Source organism: Bidens hawaiensis, unplaced genomic scaffold (genome assembly GCF_021521415.1).
Source record: "Bidens hawaiensis isolate Kalapana, Puna unplaced genomic scaffold, B.hawaiensis_p1.1 tig00025185_1, whole genome shotgun sequence".
Taxonomy (NCBI): domain Eukaryota; kingdom Viridiplantae; phylum Streptophyta; class Magnoliopsida; order Asterales; family Asteraceae; genus Bidens; species Bidens hawaiensis.
In genome coordinates this window covers 137287-156021 of record NW_027494007.1, presented here as the reverse complement: position 1 = coordinate 156021, position 18735 = coordinate 137287, and the positions used below count along the sequence as shown (strand labels likewise).

The 18735-nt window shown below is 37.2% G+C and overlaps 3 protein-coding genes across 3 annotated transcripts; 2 read left to right on the top strand and 1 right to left on the bottom strand.

Annotated features, from left to right (window-relative positions):
- On the top strand, positions 1–1873 carry LOC143571026 (tetraspanin-10-like). The gene is made up of 8 exons (XM_077056540.1): positions 1–51; positions 591–638; positions 738–786; positions 882–965; positions 1037–1104; positions 1199–1324; positions 1415–1490; positions 1596–1873. Exons 1-8 carry the CDS (start codon positions 5–7, stop codon positions 1659–1661), a joined length of 564 nt encoding a protein of 187 aa, XP_076912655.1. The 5' UTR covers positions 1–4; the 3' UTR covers positions 1662–1873.
- Positions 1874–2800: 927 nt separating this feature from the next.
- LOC143571033 (putative phospholipid hydroperoxide glutathione peroxidase) lies at positions 2801–4404 on the top strand. Its single transcript, XM_077056545.1, has 6 exons — positions 2801–2833; positions 3609–3685; positions 3768–3829; positions 3922–4040; positions 4121–4288; positions 4357–4404. The coding sequence occupies exons 1-6, from the start codon at positions 2801–2803 to the stop codon at positions 4402–4404; spliced, it is 507 nt and encodes a 168-aa protein (XP_076912660.1).
- A 6373-nt stretch (positions 4405–10777) lies between these two features.
- LOC143571044 (AT-hook motif nuclear-localized protein 5-like) lies at positions 10778–14656 on the bottom strand. Its single transcript, XM_077056558.1, has 5 exons — positions 13809–14656; positions 12845–12912; positions 12631–12762; positions 11846–12007; positions 10778–11171 (listed from the first exon to the last, which is right to left on the bottom strand). Exons 1-5 carry the CDS (start codon positions 14194–14196, stop codon positions 10974–10976), a joined length of 948 nt encoding a protein of 315 aa, XP_076912673.1. The 5' UTR covers positions 14197–14656; the 3' UTR covers positions 10778–10973.
- Positions 14657–18735: the final 4079 nt, after the last annotated feature.

The following is an 18735-nucleotide window of genomic DNA, read 5'->3' as shown; positions in this document are numbered from 1 at the left end:
AGTCATGCTGTTTTTGGTTTTGGTTGGGATTCTTGTGCTTACGGTCTTGGTGTAAGTGTACTTGGTTGATTATATACATGGTGATTTCGTGATGAGATTAGGGGTGTAAACGAGCCGACCCGAGCCTGAGCTTGGCTCATTTTGACTTACGAAAGCTCGAGCTTAGATCGCGAGTTGTTTTTTAAGCTCGGGCTCGACTCTTTTATTATTTTTTAATGTGTATACATTTTTTTTTAAATATTTTTTTTTTTATATATTTTGTGAAAAACCTTTTAACCGGCCTAAGCTCAGCAGTGCAGTGTGAAATCAATATATAGAAGTCCAAAAGAGGTCAAACTTAAAAATACAAAAAGCTCGTTAAGGCTCGACGAGCCTAAGTGTAGTACCTTAAACGAGCCAAAGCTTAGCCAAGCTCGGCTCGACGAGCCTAAATGAGCTTTCCATACAAGACTCGAGCTTGGGCTCAACTTGAGCTCGAAAAAGGTCAGCTCGTTTCGAGCTTTTTATCAATTCGAGCTCGAGTAGCTTGCAAGCAGCTCGGATCGTTTGCACTCCTAGAAGAGATATCTACTAACTTGTATTGTTGTTAGGTTTATTGTAACGAATAACGCTTCTGGTCACAATGTTGCAGGTTTGAGGTAAGATCAAAGCCACAATTCTGTATGTTATTTTATCTTTTTAGTTTGAACTAATACAAACGATAAAGCGTGCTATCCATTAATCTGTTTTATGATTAGATACAAGGAGTATGAACTCCAAGATTACGGTTCTTGGTTTATTAAAAAAGTAAGTGTATTTCCTTTAAACACAAGTTAAAAAGTTATCGAGTTTATATAAATATATAATAACCATATAAGTTTTTTTCATGTATTAATGTTCAGTTAAACAACACACGTAACTGGAAACACCTTCAAAGTTGTTTCGTGAAAACCGTGGTTTGTAACAGCCTGCCAAAAAGATACCAAGTATGTGTTTCATTTTTAACTATATTCCATGTGTAATGTATTATAAGGTTATTAAGTTGTGTTTACTGCAGACTCTCAAACAATACAAACTGGCAGAATTAACTCCCATTGAAGCCGGTTGTTGCAGACCACCATCTCAGTAACCCTCTTTCAACGTTTTCACTCGCTTTTACTATAGTTTTTCGACTCGTTTACCATTTAAAAATGGGCTTAAAGTGTGAACCGTGTATTAGGTGTGGTTATCCTGCTGTTAATGCATCTTACTATGATTTAACCTTTCATCCGGTGAGCGGTAACATGGACTGCAAACTTTACAAGAACTCTAAATTGATCAAGTGCTATAACTGCGATTCCTGCAAGTAAATCATCATTTCATTTCCACACATTAACAACATTCTATGTTATTATATATTTATATATCACTTATGATTATGTTGTATTGTGTTTAGAGCTGGAGTGGCGCAATACATAAAAACCGAGTGGCGGGTGGTTGCAATCTTTAACGTTATCTTGTTCGTGATCTTGGTAATGCACTATCAACTATCGATGATTATATTTAAGTGGTAGTTGCAAGATTAAATTTTTTTGTTCACGGGAACTTGAATTCGTGACATTTTTGCTTGATTGCAGTTGATGATCTATTTCGTGGGATGTTGTGCGAGACGAAATGCTGCCGAGATGAACTCAAAAGTTTAAAAGATTACTAAAATCTTATTTCAAATATTTTGAATGTTTTGTTGTTTATTATTTTATGGGATTTCTTTATTGGGTAGAAAATTAGCGGGTTGTTTAACGAGTCAAAACGTGTCATTGTGGAAACTGATTGTTTATTGTGATGGTTAAAATGAGTCGGGTCAACTGACCCACGAAACATTTTTTGTATCAGTATTCCAAAACGGGCTAGAGCAGTGGCGGAACCAGAAATATTTTCCTATGGGTTCGGGATTTTTCGGTGGTCGACTTTTCCGGCGTCAAAGTTTTCAGGCCCAGATGGGTCGGTCAGTCATTCGGCCAAATAAATAAAACGCAATATCACGATCATAACAAAAGTATACCGTCGTTTTCAGCCCAAATTGGTGAAGGAGGCGATAGTCTGGACCTGGTTGATAGAAAGGAAATTGGTCGGTCATTTTTGGCTTTTTTTTTATTTAACTTTTATTTAGGTATTATGTTTAATGTTAATTGGGTTGGGCTTATTAACCCTGTCCTTTTTTATAATCTAATATCATATATGGGTTATTATTGGCCCAGCCCATATGTAATGTTTGTTACTAACTTTTATAGTTTTTCACTTTTTCTTTAAACTTTTTATATTTTATAAAAAAATATATTCATTACTAAACATATTTTAACTAAAATTTTCATAATGGGTTCAAATATTATTTTAAAATGATATCGGGTTCGCTCGTTAAATTGTACATATACGTTATGTATAAAACTAAAAATTGACAGGGTCCGGCCGAACCCGATGAGGTGTATGTGGCCCCACCACTGGGCTAGCGACACATCATGTTACCCATTTGCTTTCTGCTTAGACATAAACACTACCCATTAATAAGTTAAGGGATTAAAATGTAATATTTCATTACTATTATTATCATAACTAAATTTAACCCATTTATAAGTTAGCAAAATCTTAATCAGTGGACAAATGAAACATGTCGAAACCTAAAAAGGCAAAAAAAAATAATTTGTTTCCAGTAATTTTATTTATTTATTTTGGCATGTAATTAATTTCCATTGGTATAAATTGAAAGAACCATTTTTTGGCACAGGTTTTGTTAAACAATCAATTGCAAAAGATACCACCTGTTGTGTTTGAATCAGATTTTACCATGGCCAAAACATTGCATGACATCACCGTTAAGGTTTGATCAATATTAATGCTTTCATTTACGGCTAAATTCGGATTTTGTTAACAAGATTTATGATTACATATTCTATAAATGGTTGTCAAATTCGCATCTTTTCTTGATTTTAGTTTTGTCATTTGTACCCCTATATACATGTTATTGTTATACGCAAGGCCGGCCCATAGAGAGGTCAAAGAAGGTGACTGTCCCGGTTTTCCATTAGGCCCATTTATAAAGTTAATCACGCATTGAGTCTGATGAAATAAGGCTCATTGAATGATTTAAACCCAATAGTCCGATACACATAAACATTTAACAATAAAAAAATAGAGAACCGGCCCTTTCATTACGTGAGAGAGTCGGAAGCCATAAGGCCACCCAGACGCCCACCGTTATTCGTCCACCAGCCCACCTAATGTCCCAAGGAAGACTTAACGGATTGACAATTATTGATATTGAGAATAAATGTTAGAGACAGTGGATTACAATGAGTTGATCGTATGCTTTGCTTCAAAAAAATGCTTCAAGAGTTTCACGTTTCGTTTAAGAATTTTAATTATATCATTTTGCTAAAAAAAAATTGTTTGTTTTCATGTTATTACGATTATTTTGAATTATATACGCGTTATTAAGTTTGTACTTCCGGCCCTTTGTTTTACATGTCCCAGGCCCTGAATATGTTTTGTATATACGGACATATAACAAATATATAAGATAGGGTGCGGTATGTTTAACACAAACCCTTTAGACAGATTTTCATGTGCTACAATATTCGGTTTTTTGCAACCAGGATGCTAAAGGACAAGATGTTTCACTTAGCATGTACAAGGGAAAAGTCTTGCTAATTGTCAATGTTGCTTCACAATGGTATGCTCAAAGATTTGATTTTTATCAATTATTCGACACGAATCTTATTTCCCCTTTCGATTTTTCTTTTTGTAAACTACAGTGGCTTTACTAATTCTAATTATTCCGAGTTAACAACCTTGTACTTGAAGTACAAGGATCAAGGTTGGTTTTTAATCTCTCTTGACACTTTTGATTCATCCTATAATATTGTCAACTCACTCTGACATGTGACACGTGTTTATTAATTGTTACAGGTTTTGAGATTCTTGCGTTCCCTTGCAACCAATTTGGCTCGCAAGAACCTGGATCCAATGAACAAATCCAAGAGTTTGCTTGCACGCGTTTTAAAGCCGAGTATCCTGTCTTTAGTAAGGTTTGTGTTTTTGTACTTTAAAAACATCATTAAAATAAATAAAAGTATAAAACAACCTTTGACAACTACATGATTTGTAGGTGAATGTGAACGGGAAAGATGCGGATCCTTGGTACAAATTCTTGAAATCAAGCAAAGGAGGGTTTCTTGGGGACGCTATAAAATGGAACTTTACAAAGTTTTTAGTTGACGGTGAGGGGGAGGTTGTCGACTGTTATGCACCCACGACCAGTCCTTTGAGCATCGAGGTAAATTATGTTTTGTGATATGATATTTTTGTGTTGAAAATATACAAACATGTTATTGTTGGATGCAGAAGGATATTAAGAAGCTTTTAAGAAGCTGCTTAATATTGCTTAGCTGATGTTTCATGAGTCATTCTTGCAACCATTGAAGTTACTAGGTAGTTTATGATTGAGTTATATCATTGTTTAATGTTTTGACGTTTGGGTTATCTTTCATTTAACAGACCGAGGGTCACAAGGTGTTGCTACCCATTTAACACAAGGATGCAAATAATACTTTACTCTTATATTTATTTGATATTATAAATTACATTTTAAGCATGTAGTAAAGTTTGTACTCATTTATATTTTATATTGTACATCAACAACATTATGTTGCATGAGTTGTATCATGTTAAATCAAGTATGCCATATGAATTCGTTAATGATCACATTAACCATTTATGTGGCGGTCGAACATAACATTACATGTCATATGATTTGGCGAACCCCATCTCATACGACCCCTCATACAATCAATGGTGTATGAAAACCAAATTAATAATTCCATAGAATCAAGCAAACTTTTATTTTACAACAAAATAAAACCGTCCACTTATTGCATTAAGTACTCGTAGGAATTAAATGAACTAACTATTTACAAGTTTTAGTGCAAAAGCATCGTCTCTGAAAACCACGGCATTTGCCACCGGTAAAGCCTTCATTTTTGCAAACAAGAGCGCAGTTATTGTCCCTTACACACGTCCCATGGAATCCATGGCTCTGTGACTCACACGTCCTCGCCTCCACCACCATCATCATCTTTCCACCTCTATTTTCTTCTTCAACTGCAAATAAATAAATAAATATATACTTTCCAACTCAATCGACATCATCTTCAAGGCCGATTCTTGAGGTGTGCAAACCGCACCCTCAACTCACGACATGGGGCCAAAAAGTTTATATATTTAATATAATATAATATAATATAATATAATATAATTGACTTTTGATCATCTTAGAATTATCATGCCTAAAATTCATTTTTGTTATAATCCATTTGACTTTATCTAAAGCCTAAACCAAAATCTATTTGGTAAATAATTGATATGAAAGCTTCACGAATAATCGGTAGCCATTAGTTATTAATGTATTTGATTTTATTACTATATTTTTGTTATATTTATTTAAGAGCATTCTTAGTAGATCATTCATATTATTATGAGTTAATTCTCTATAATATATAGAGGAGTTGTGAATAGTTGTGACGGGAAGAGAATCGGAGATAGAGAAACTTTTATTAACAAATTTGGAAAAACATTGTACCCATTTATATTTTTTTAATATTTATTAAAGATGGTTGGGAGTGAGTGAGAGAGAAGGTGTAATGATAAAAATATAAAAAAAAATTATTTAATTATAAATGAGAGATAAAATATTATGTTTAGAGTAAAAAGAACATTATATTTTTATCTCATATTCAATTAAATAATGCTTCTTTATATTTTTATTATTACAGTTTTTTCTGTCATGAACTAATAACAAATATTAATAAATAAATAGAGTTAAACAAAGTTTTCTCAAATTTACAAAAAAATCACCATAATTTCACCCACCTATAATTTACACTCACAACCTCACCCGATAATTTATAAGTTCCCATCGCATAATTTTAAAGAATAGGCTGAGAATGCTCTTATAACGCCAATATTGTTTAAAAATATTAGCTTATATATTTCTTCACTCATTAAGATTTATGAGCCTTTTTATTTCGGCTTGACTAAGGTAGACCATCATCATTCCATTTGAGTTTAACACGCATGCAAGAAGAGATATATATATTACTCTAAGTAGTAACTTACATGGAACTAAGAGGATCAAGAGAAGGATGAGGAAGACGCCATGGATGCTGCTAGTTTTCGCCATTATTATTATTATTATTATATTAACTGGTGTGGTGTGTGTAAGTTATTGTGATATAGATGTTGAATTTATAATGGCATATATGCATCAAGAAGCCATGGATGGTGTACGTGTATGTGTATGTCTTGACACTTGTAACCCATGCACTCCCAACACATTTCACTAATTTCCTATGTCACAATAGTACTCGAAACCTTAACCATTTGCTTAAATATTTTCTAATTTTGTATAAATTTCAAATCCTTAAAAACGGTGATAGATCTAGAAGAAAGTCTAATGCATGTACATAAAACGAATAAGAAAAAAAAAGTTCTTACGATGAAAATATACTTCGTTGAGAAAGTTAGGGGTAGCGTCGACTACCCTCAGCTATTGCTAGGTCCCATTTGCTTAAAAAGTACGGGTATTTTTTTAAGAAAAATCAAACCGCAAATTTCCTTGACCAACAAAAGGCTACTAGCCCGCTAGGAAGGGGAACAACAATACAAACCAAACGAAGAGGAAATTACGAGGCAAATTTCCTTTATGTCTCACGATCTAAGTTCAAACATTTCGCTCCCCAATAATCTTAATGAGGATGTTAGCAAAGATGAAGTTGTTTCGAGTGATCTATAAGTTTCAACAAGACACCAATATTGTGATTGTACCATCGGCCTTTTTCTTAGTGGCATTACCCAGGATATACTTGTGGATATCAAAAGGTCACCGACGAAAAAACAAATATTGAAAGTATATTACACCACTTACTTAAATATTACTTACGGAGGCCATGTAACAACCTATAAATAAATTCTCCATTGTCTTAGCATTGGACCGACAAGGTAAGTTTACTTAATATAAAGTTTAATGAAAGTGATTTGAGGTGTAAGTTAAAACAAAGGAAAGAAAACATAATGCCACGTGATTTTGTTTTAAGAAATGACTTTGCTAAACTACTCTCTTCGTTTTTTTAACGACCAAAAAGCTTATATTAACAACGATTGGAAAAGCAAGACGCTAACCAACCAAAATGAACATAACACCGTCGAAAAAAACAACCACCTAAACCAACAGAAAATTCCTCACAAAAGGAAAATACCACCTGTCGAAGCATGAAATGAATCTGACCTGATCCATGACGATGTTTCCACGGATGTCGAGATGAACGAACCATGTCTATGTCGAAGCATGAAATGAATCTGACCTGATCCATGACGATGTTTCCACGGATGTCGAGATGAACGAACCATGTCTCCTTCTTCTTCTCCGGTTGCTTGAGATCTGCAATGGCCTTTTGGGGGTGTGGAGGTGACTGCTAAGAAATCTCAAGGATCTCTTGTTTACAGACACAAAAATATGGTGGTGGCTCTTATTGAGCATGACCTCCCAACAAGGAGGTGGAGACCTCCTTATATAGAGAGCCTCATGGCCACCATCATGGTACCCTAATGGGCCTAGCCCAGTTAGGGTTACCTCCACAAAACCCCCTCAGCCCAATAACATTGTATTAGTCCATATAATAAAATAAGCCAAACATAATAAATTTAGGGTCGTAAAACCGGATTTAGTACCATACCCCTACAAGCCCCCCAAGTCCAGCGTTGCTCCTGGGCGCGCAAGCGTCTAGGTGGAGCGCTGGACTTAATGAGGTGTATTAGGCCATGAGGCGGTTTTTTCCCTTTTCTTCGGCATTGTCTTTATTGTCTTTGGGTTTTGGGAGGTTTTCTTCATGATGGTGACATGTTGTGGTCTTTATGATAATGATGGTGCCCTGGCATGAGCACGCATCATAACAATAGTGGCGCGAGGCCTGATAAAAGGTAGAGCGCGCATCTCGATAATAATGTAACATAACTTGCGCGCGAGGCAGCTTACGAGTTATGAGAATAATAAAGCCTGCGCGCGAGGCGACTTACGAGCTATAAGAATAATAAAGCCTGCGCGCGTGGCGACTTACGAGCTATAAGAATAATAAAGCCTGCGCGCGTGGCGACTTACGAGCTATAAGAATAATAAAGCCTGCGCGCGTGGCGACTTACGAGCTATAAGAATAATGATAATGACTGGCCCACAAGGGCCTTTTCTACGCAGGATGAATATCCCAGCTTGTCTTCAAAATAATAATGGAGGCACAAACGGCCATAGTAATAATGTTATGGGTGCTTGTGCGACTCGTAGCCGAACATTGGCGCGTGGCCGTTTGGGATATTGTTAGGCTCCCGCCCTAAGATTCGGATGTCTTCCATCGTGATAATGCAGTGGTGGTATACCACGATAGTCCCCTAGTTCATTGCTGCTAAATGAGGTTGTCCTTATCCTGATTTGGGATTAGACTATTCTCATTTGCTGTGTCGCTTGCGCATAGGCTTTGGCTTTGTGTTATGCGCCACGCGCAGATGTTGCATGCGCGTGCGCGTAGACTTTATGTCCCGCGCCACACGCAGATGTTGCATGCGCGTGCGCGTAAACTTTATGTCCTGCGCCACGCGCAGATGTTGCATGCGCGTGCGCGTAGACTTTGTGTCATGCGCCACGCGCAGATGTTGCGTGCACGTGCGCGTAGACTGTGTGTCATGCGCAGATGTTTCATACGCTTGCGCATAGGCTTTGGTTTTGTCATGCTCCACACGCAGATGTCGCATGCGCATGCGCGTAGACTTTATGTCCCGCGCCACGCGCAGATGTTGCATGCGCGTGCGCGTAGACTTTGTGTCATGCGCCAAGCGCAGATGTTGCGTGCACTGATGTGATGTGTGAGCATGTGATGCGTAAGCACATTTAATATGCGTGAGCGTATGTGATGCGTGAGCATATGTGGTGCATGAGCATGTGATATGCGACTGCGCTCAAGCATCATGGTGGTGCGCATGTTGAACGGAGCTGAGCCGCGTTAGGTCTTGTATTCGGTGCGAAGCCGTATGGGTTAATGAGGATTCCCAACCTTTAAGTATGGCGCGTAGCCATATGGGATATTATGAGGATTCCCAACCTTTAAGTATGGCGTGTAGCCATATGGGATATTATGAGGATTCCCAACCTTTTAGTATGGCGTGTAGCCATATGGGATATTATGAGGATTCCCAACCTTTAAGTATGGCGTGTAGCCATATGGGATATTATGAGGATTCCCAACCTTTAAGTATGGCGTGTAGCCATATGGGATATTATGAGGATTCCCAACCTTTAAGTATGGCGTGTAGCCATATGGGATATTATGAGGATTCCCAACCTTTAAGTATGGCGTGTAGCCATATGGGATATTATGAGGATTCCCAACCTTTAAGTTTCGCGCGTGGCCTGATGCGCGCATGCACGGCGATGGAGTGGTGACTCGCGAGCGCGCGTGCGTGGCAGAGGTCTCTTGCGCAAAACCCACATGGTGGTTCCCGCGGCGGCACATGCATGGCTGCGGAGTGAGAATCCGCGGGCGCGCGTACATGGCGGCGGAAGTCTGGTAATTTTTGGATCTGCAATTTAAGAGTTAGATCTGCAATTTTAAACCTAAAATCCAGGTCTGTAATCTAGATCTAGATCTGTAAATCAGATCTAGATAGATCTGAGGCTCGGAGCGGATTTAAAACCATCACAGATCCGGAGACTTGATCATTCGAATCAAGCAGTTTCTTTTTGCACAGATCTGGAAGCCTCCTTTAGATCTATGGATCTTTCTGAGCTTTAATAGAACAAGCCTTGAAGCTTTTTTTCTGGGTTTTTCCTGGGAGAGATCTGACAGCCGATAGGAAGATCGAAGGGTAGTTCGTTGCCGTCCCACGGATGGCGCCAATGTCGAAGCATGAAATGAATCTGACCTGATCCATGACGATGTTTCCACGGATGTCGAGATGAACGAACCATGTCTCCTTCTTCTTCTCCGGTTGCTTGAGATCTGCAATGGCCTTTTGGGGGTGTGGAGGTGACTGCTAAGAAATCTCAAGGATCTCTTGTTTACAGACACAAAAATATGGTGGTGGCTCTTATTGAGCATGACCTCCCAACAAGGAGGTGGAGACCTCCTTATATAGAGAGCCTCATGGCCACCATCATGGTACCCTAATAGGCCTAGCCCAGTTAGGGTTACCTCCACAAAACCCCCTCAGCCCAATAACATTGTATTAGTCCATATAATAAAATAAGCCAAACATAATAAATTTAGGATCGTAAAACCGGGTTTAGTACCATACCCCTACACCACCTAAATAAAAAAAAACAACCATCCGCCTTTAAATGTCAAAAAACCCGTCACCTCTCCGTCGTAATTAACTCCGTGTTCACCCATCTTAACTTGTCAAGTTAAAAGCAAATAATAAACTGATCACCAGACTAAATTATGACCATTGATAACTTCATTCGACGCTTACAATAATAAATTTCCAATCGTTTTGACCATTAACTAACGCACTCTTTCCCGTCCATTCTAAGAAAATGATTTTCGTTTTGCCGAAAATGATCAGGATCGGACCCCAAGGTCAATATGTATCTGTGTGCCGCGAACAAGTAAAAACAATCAAAAAAGGTTCATTTGTTAACTTGTTACTAACAACAGAAACAATCTGAACTCTGACTAACAGCATGAATGCATTCTAATGAAATAAATATTAATCAAGCCACAAATAGGCAAATCATAGTGCATTCATTTCTAGATCAACATTACCACCAATTCCCAAATAAACAACTTCCCTAAACCTAGTTCATAATAATAAATGCTCGGACTAATGTCGTTACAAATACGTTAGGCTAACAATAATAATACTCTTAAAAGAACATCAAATCTCTGATTTCCACAGGGTCATTTACAACAACACGCCTGTCATCCACGGGTCAGGTCAATCTCAGTATGAGAGTTTCTCGGTTCAGCCCATGAATCTTGTGGCCATGCAATCGCTTGGCTGGGAACCGGGCTAGTCTCATTCAGCTGAACACGTGGACTCTTTTCTTCTGCTGAGGGTGTGTCGGTTTTGGTCTTTTTAGAATTGTTACCACCATACAAGAAACTGCACGCCACCACCTGAAAGACGATACAAATTATGAACATACATGTTCTTTTAAAGATTGCAACTTGTTACCGCTTCTTTAAAGATACTAAGTTTTTACGGGTTCTTTACAGCCGTAAAGTTGCTACGTGATCTTTTAAAATTTAAAGATTGAAACTTTTACGGGTTTCTTTCAAGATTGAAACTTTTAAAGAATGAAATGTTTATCGGGGTTTTTTATAATTGTAACTTGTAACGGGTCTTTAAAGATGAAAAGTTTTACAGGTTCTTTAAATATTTTAGACTTTTACGGGATCTTTTAAGGATTAAAACGTTTACAGGTTTCTTTCAAGACTGGAACTTTTTAAGAAAAACGAATGTTTCAATGGGTTCTTTCAAGATTGTAGCTTGTAACGGGTCTTTAAAGATGTAAACTTTTAAAGATTTTGTTAAGATCGAAACTTGAAGAGGGTGCAACAAAAGAACTTGTTACGGGATCTTTAAAAATTAAAACTTTTGCAGTTCGTTCAAGATTGAAACTTTTTAAGATGAATGAATTGTTTACTGGTTTCTTTCAAGATTGTAACGGGTCTTTAAAAACGGAAAAAATTTTACCGTTTAAGATTGAAACTTTTTTATGGGTTTCTATAAAAATTGACGCTCTTATGAATCTTTATAAGTTTGAAACTTGATAAGTGAAGAAAGATACCTGGACCAGGCTGGATGCAATGAGTCTGCCACCTATCGCGCCACCAATAACGTGACCGTCAGGGCTGCAAATTGATATACTGAGACCCCCTGTTCGGTGGTTGAGTGCACCAGATTCAGGGAGCAGATAAGAACCTGATAAAGATAGTATCTCAAAACGGCCCTAGAAAAAGATTAACCAAACCTAGTAAGAATAAAAGTATAAAACATCTAAATATCCTAACAAAACATGTACATTTTGAGAGACAGCCCCTAAGGACGTGGTTGTAATTTCACGTGACCTAAGAGTGGCTTGAAACGTTTAGGCTACAAACTAGGGGTGTACAAGAAACCAAAAAAACTGATTAGAAACCGAAAAAACCGAATCGAACCGAATTCCTAAGTATTGGTTTTTTATATTTTATATTAAGTAATTTATAAGAATTTAATAAATATGTAACTCAAATATTTTTGGTCAAATGTATATATTCTATTATTTTACAATTAACAAAATTATTATACCTAAATTCATTATTTTTTGCCAACTTTTTTTAGGCCTAAACTTTTCAAGCTCAAATGGCGAAAACCGAAATAACCAAAACCAAAACAAAAACTGAAAAACCGAAACTGAACGGTTTCGAAAACTCCAAAAACCGAAGTTTTGGTTTTCAGTTTAGTTTTAGCCGAAAACCGCACCCCTACTACAAACAATGTTTGAGAAATTAAAACCTAAACAGTAATAATATACGCAACCAAACAACAATAAACAAAGATTTTAACTGAACACAAGAAGATGCAAATTCTAACCTCATAAGTGACGGCGCCACCAGAAGATGCAAATTGTCGTAGTTGCACCGCAGAAACCGAACCATTGGCTGACATTATGCATAGAGCCCTTGGCCTTTGTTGTGCAAATGACTGTATCTTTGCTGCAATGTCCTGAAACATTTAACCTTATATAGCTTAAGCTTACTTACCAAAACAAATTTAATAATGTTGTTTATAATAGGATACCAAGTACCTCTCCAATTCCAACATGTATGATGTGAGGTGTAAAAGCCAATCCTGCCGAAGCGCTCATCCACTCACCTGATGTAAAAAGGAACACAAACTTTCTTTATATGTTTAATAAGTAATATGGTTTGAGAGAAGATCACGCTACATTGATTATCTCGTATAAAGAATCTTTTCGTTTTCATTTACTATGTCTCGTATTGATTTCTCATTGCATCAAATCAAGATCATAGATTTGCTTCAACATTTTTTATAAAATTATATGATATGTAAGCACATAAAAGTATAAAACATAAAAACCAACATCTAAAAATCTTGGTTTAAAAAAGTGCGCCTAAGGCGAGCCGAGGCGGGAGGCGACCTAAGACGATGCCCTCTTCGTTTTAGGCTAGTCAAGGCGAGCAATGTTTAAAAGGCGAGCCTGATGCGAGATTTTTAAGCAAAAAAGCGACCTAAGGCGAAGTTGAGGCGCTCGCCTTTTGTACACAAGTGGTTTTTAAGCTTCTAAATGTTGTACAATATGCTTTTTAGGTTGTATGTATAGGTAGTTTATATATTAAATCATATTTAATGCTTAAATATAGCTACATTATGGGTCGGGATGCTAAAAACACATGATATATACATATATAAAAATTACATAAGTATTTTCACCTCATGTACAAAAAGCTCTCGCTTTTGCACCTAGCGCTTCACGGTTATATTTTAAACCTCGTCGCTTTTCTTCGCTTCTCGCAATTCAAAACCAAGCTAATAATATACAGACTATAGACCAAACTATACATAACCTAATCCCATGAATAATTCGCTACGACTAGCAAATAAACCGATTCGGTTCTGACTCGATTAACAAAATTCATAAAGTCAACTTAATTAATTACAACAAATTGACGGCTAAAACAAAGCATACGAATTAAATAACAACTAATAATTAAAGTCATTAAACCAAGTTATTCGGTAAGTAAACATACCAACATTTGCCAGCCTTTGCTTCCTACCACTACCCGGAGGCCTCCCTCGGTTCTTTTTATCCACGGGAGTACCCAAACCCGGAGACCCACCGGCGGACGGTGCGGGCACAAGCGCTAACGCCATATGCAACCCGTCCGCATACTTCCTAGGCCTACCTCTCTTTTTCTTAACAATGGTCTCAGACCCACCACTACCACCACCACCACCACCACTCAAGTTCATGTCATGAGGAAAATTGGGTGATGGGTTATGTTCAACAGGGTATGATGAACCAATGGGACCCACCCTCATGTTGTTGAACCCGGGTGGACCCGACCCGGAATGAGGATCCGATCCACTAACTCCTCTGTTGAGATAAAATGATGACATTCCCTCCCTTACATCCATTCATTTACCCAAAAATTAACAATTTTTTTAAAGATTATGAATTCAAGACTCAAAATTGAAGATGAAATAAGCAAAAAGTTGGAAACTTTATCAAGGGTTTTTCAATTACAAGCTTAAAAAATTGATTCAAGTTCATGAAATGAGAGAAATCAAGATAAAAATTGAATCTTTATGCTGCAAGATTCAAGCTTTGGGGTGAAAGTGTGAAACTTGAAGATGAAATAAGCAAAAAGTTGGAAGCTTTATGAAGGGTTTTTCAATTACAAGGTTAAAAAATTGATTCAGTTCATGAAATGAAGGAAATCAAGATAAAAATTGAGTCTTTATGCTGCAAGATTCAAGCTTTGGGATGAAACTTGAAGGTTAAAGAGAGAAGCAAGGGTTTGAAGATGAAATATTAATTACCCCCGTATAATGATGATATAAAGGGGGTAATGAGAAACCCTAGAGTGAAATTGAGGTGAAGATGAAATGGAATGAAATGAAGAAGAGAAAGGGGTTTTAAGAAAGAAGAAAGAGAGAGGATAGAGAGTGGAAGAAGGTAGTGACAAAAGTGAAATAATAATAATAATAATAATAATAATAATTTAAAAATAGGATTAGTTAATTAAAGAATTCAAGAATGCATTTTTTATTTTAAAAGTAATGATTATTTATTAGGGAAGGAAGTAATTGTTTTTGCTAATACTTATTTTTTAATATTTGTTTTAACGCTATTCAGAGTTATCTCAATACCCGAGTATGTCTTCTTGAAACAAGATGTTATTCTGTTTGTATAAATTTTGATGTCCCAGGTCTAACTTATCAATATAAGATTCTCTTTTTAACATGGATGACAATGCAATCTGATGGGAATACCCAACATAATTGGAACGGGTGATTAGTTTTGAAATTTTTCGTGCGTATGGGATTTCTAATATACCTGATAACATTACCCCACTTACCTAATTATATACCCGAGTAACCCGACATATTATATATATCTATAATTAGTTTATCATATCAAATTGAGAGTGAAATTCAATAGAAACCTAACCGGTATACTTAATTAACTAATGGGTAGATACCTGACAGGTAATTGTCTTAAAAAGATCTGATGGGTTTGAGACGAGCTTTACTAACTAGGTATGAGTTTGAGAATACCCAGACCTGACCCATTTCCATCGCTACTCTTTAATCAGATTTTATCCTTATCAATCCACGTCATGACATGAACAATAATTATTTAATGTGTTTTTATATGGTCATTGTATTATTTTAAATATCTTGAATAAAACATATGTTTTTGTTTTTTAATTTAAGATATGATGGTTGAAAACTGTTGACTCATGTATGTGAAACCAGTATATTCTAGTAGTCAACTTTGATAATGATAAATTTAATTCAGTAAATTATAAGGTATTGTTGTAGACAATAAAGCTTTTATTAGAGTATGCCATACAGTTCTAGTGTGTGAAAACAGTATGTCCTAGTATGCTTAGTTGTTTGCACTTACTTTTTCACTCGATTTTGCTTTACATAGTTGTATATTGGATCAAAGTCGAGTGAAATTATGATGATAATACGAGTTACGAAGTAGGGATTACCTTAGTAATAAGTTCAAATTTTTAATGTGTTAAACTGTCTGTATGAATTTCTACTTAATTAAATTCAATTTGATTATGATTGTATAAAGTTTTCATATCTCGCATCATCATGCAACTCATATATCTATTGTTAGTTAAATATGATTACTAAGTTATATATTAAGATTTGGGATCTTTATGATCTCATGTTTGAAACCTGATGCAATAAGATATTTCCACATTGGTTGGTTTTTTCGTTGATAGTCAAAATTAGTATGAACTACTGATATTCTGTCTGAAAAAGTCTTAATACAAGTATAGTGAAGTATCATAATGGTTTGATATTTAAAAAAAGAGTTGATGGAATTACAAATTTTATCCTTTAAAAAAAGCCAAATTACGGTTCGTGTCCTTTTTTTAGTTTCCTTGCAGGCGGTATCCTTTAAACGTTATTTTCCTACACATTATGTCCTTTACGCTAACTGGGTTAGAAAAACTCAGTTAAATAACCTCACGTGAGAAGCATGTGAGGGCATATTGGTCTTTTTCAAATATATTATTGTAAAAATTAATAATAATAATAATATATATAAAGTGATACTCTCTCTCTCTCTTCCCGTATTCTCTCTCTCATTCTCTCTACTCCTCTCCCTCCCTGTCTCCACACCAACACCACCACTTAGCCACCAAAAACCAACTCACTTTCTTCTTAAATCCGACACCATCTCCGGTCATCTTCTCCGGCGAGGAAGACGACATGATTGTTATAAAGCCGCTGCAATCCTAATTAACCGCACCAATCGAAACCCTAATTAACAACAACCATCCTTGTTCGCTAGATCTGTGACGTTTTTTCTCTTTGCTGGATCTGGGACAAATCAGTGGTGGTGGATGGGTTGGAGGTGGCCGGATCCGGTGGTGGTGGAGGTAGAGGCGAAAGATTCCGATGGTGGTGGTGGCCGGATCCGATTGGGGGTTTTGGGTATGGGTGGGTTAGGTGAATTGGAAACCGCAAAAAAAATTGGTGGATGTAAGGCCCCGAACACGGTAGCCCTACTTTAGCGTCGGATTTACTCATAAACACAGTTCGTACAAATCAGAGTTCATTAAAACTTTTGCGGAATATAAAAACTTTCATAAAACATTTCATAACAAAACACGTCTTGTCTTAAAACATCATTTTGTCTTTCAAAATAATCGAAACATTTAACTTAAACGTCTTGAGTCTTCCGATGCCAGCCTCTTATTCAGTGCCACGTGTCTCCTCAAGCGAGCTGCCTCATCCTACTCACCTGCGTGCATACTAAAAGTCAGCTACGCTGAGTGAGTTCTAGTTAATCGTACGCCATACAATACAACACATACATACATATCCGAAGATACATATCCATACTTCACTAGTTACCCTTCTGTTCTACATACATACTTGCTACCATACATACATACATATCTACAATCACTAACCTCAGTCTACCGAGAGTACGTTCATAGTCCGCCGTCTATACCTGTACTCACGATCGTGAACACGTAAAAGGTCCGCAGTCCTTACCTATGTTCACCATTCATGGTACGTACAAGGTCCGCGGTCCTTCCCTATACCATCATACATCCACAACACGTACAAGGTCCACGGTCCTTCCCTATGTTGCAACCTAATTCATAGCACGTACGAGGTCCGCAGTCCTCCCCTATGCTACAAATAAAGCACGTATAAGGTCCACAGTCCTTTCCTGTGCTGACGCCTATCTACATTACGTATAAGGTCCGCAGTCCTTATCTACGTTACGTATAAGGTCCGCAGTCCTTATCTACGTTGGCGTCTATCTCCTATAACACGTATAAGGCCCACCGTCCCTATCTACGTTTACATCTATCATCTACATCACGTATAAGGCTCGCAGTCCTTAACTACGCCATCACCTGCCAAGTCTATGTCCAACAGAAGTTAGAGGGATTTGCCATCCTAACTTACTATGTCGAACGTAGAACTCACATACCATTCGTGTACCTGTATACACATACTTCACATATACAATAATTACATTATAGCATAAGAACACTCTAGGCGTTCTTTACATCCTTCATTTAACAACCATACCCCTTGTCGTTACGTGCAATATCCGAAGATCGTTCACGCCCCGACAAGTATTCATTTGTAATATTCATACATCTTCGATATATAATATTCGTACCTTTATTTTTAACCTGACAGTACGCGCAATATCCGAAGATCGTTCGCGTACCGACAAGCAATCATTCATATCCATCACATATATCACATATGGCATACACTTATCACTTAGGATAAATGTATTAACAACACATCGAGTATGCACACAGCCCCGAAAACATAACAGGAATGGGGCTAGAAACTCACCTGAACTCTGCTTCTTCCTCTGATAGTTGTAAATCCCTTCTTTAACTGTGCTCGGCTGACTGTATAAGTTACACGTATCAATACTCGCCTGATCTAATCTGGTGGCCTAGTATTAGCTTACTTTTACTTATCGTTTTAATCTATTCTCTACTCGAACTTGACTTTAGGCGAAGTTAAACCTTAGGCGAACTTGGCTTTAGGCGAAGTTGTCATCAGGCGAACTTGGCTTTAGGCGAAGTTGTCATCAGGCGAACTTGGCTTTAGGCGAAGTTGTCATCAGGCGAACTTGGCTTTAGGCGAAGTTGTCATCAGGCGAACTTAGCTTGCAGGCGAAGTTGTCGTATGCAGCTACTGTTCGTTCTTAAATCCCTTAATCACCTTCGTTTCTTAACCAAATAACTCGATTTAGGTACCCACGGGATCGTCTGACCAGCGCCTACAAACCCCAACCATCAAATCGACCTAACATCGATGTTTAAGGGGTGCGATTTAGGCATCTAGGTGGGTTCTTTTATCAATCGATTAACCCATCAAATCTTAACCATTTTCAGTAAGATTAGCTTTGTTGGATTCGTTTTTTACCATACAAACTCAGAT

Coding starts and splice junctions, on each gene's coding strand:
- LOC143571026 (XM_077056540.1), top strand. CDS start 5: ATGCTGTTTTTGGTTTTGGTTGGGATTCTTGTGCTTACGGTCTTGGT. Junction 52..590: donor CTTGTGCTTACGGTCTTGGT/GTAAGTGTACTT, acceptor TATTGTTGTTAG/GTTTATTGTAACGAATAACG. Junction 787..881: donor GTTCTTGGTTTATTAAAAAA/GTAAGTGTATTT, acceptor ATTAATGTTCAG/TTAAACAACACACGTAACTG.
- LOC143571044 (XM_077056558.1), bottom strand. CDS start 14,196: ATGGATGTAAGGGAGGGAATGTCATCATTTTATCTCAACAGAGGAGTT. Junction 12,008..12,630: donor GTGGCGCCGTCACTTATGAG/GTTAGAATTTGC, acceptor ATCTTTTTCTAG/GGCCGTTTTGAGATACTATC. Junction 11,172..11,845: donor TTGCATCCAGCCTGGTCCAG/GTATCTTTCTTC, acceptor ATCGTCTTTCAG/GTGGTGGCGTGCAGTTTCTT.
- LOC143571033 (XM_077056545.1), top strand. CDS start 2,801: ATGGCCAAAACATTGCATGACATCACCGTTAAG. Junction 2,834..3,608: donor TGCATGACATCACCGTTAAG/GTTTGATCAATA, acceptor TTTTGCAACCAG/GATGCTAAAGGACAAGATGT. Junction 4,289..4,356: donor CCAGTCCTTTGAGCATCGAG/GTAAATTATGTT, acceptor TGTTGGATGCAG/AAGGATATTAAGAAGCTTTT.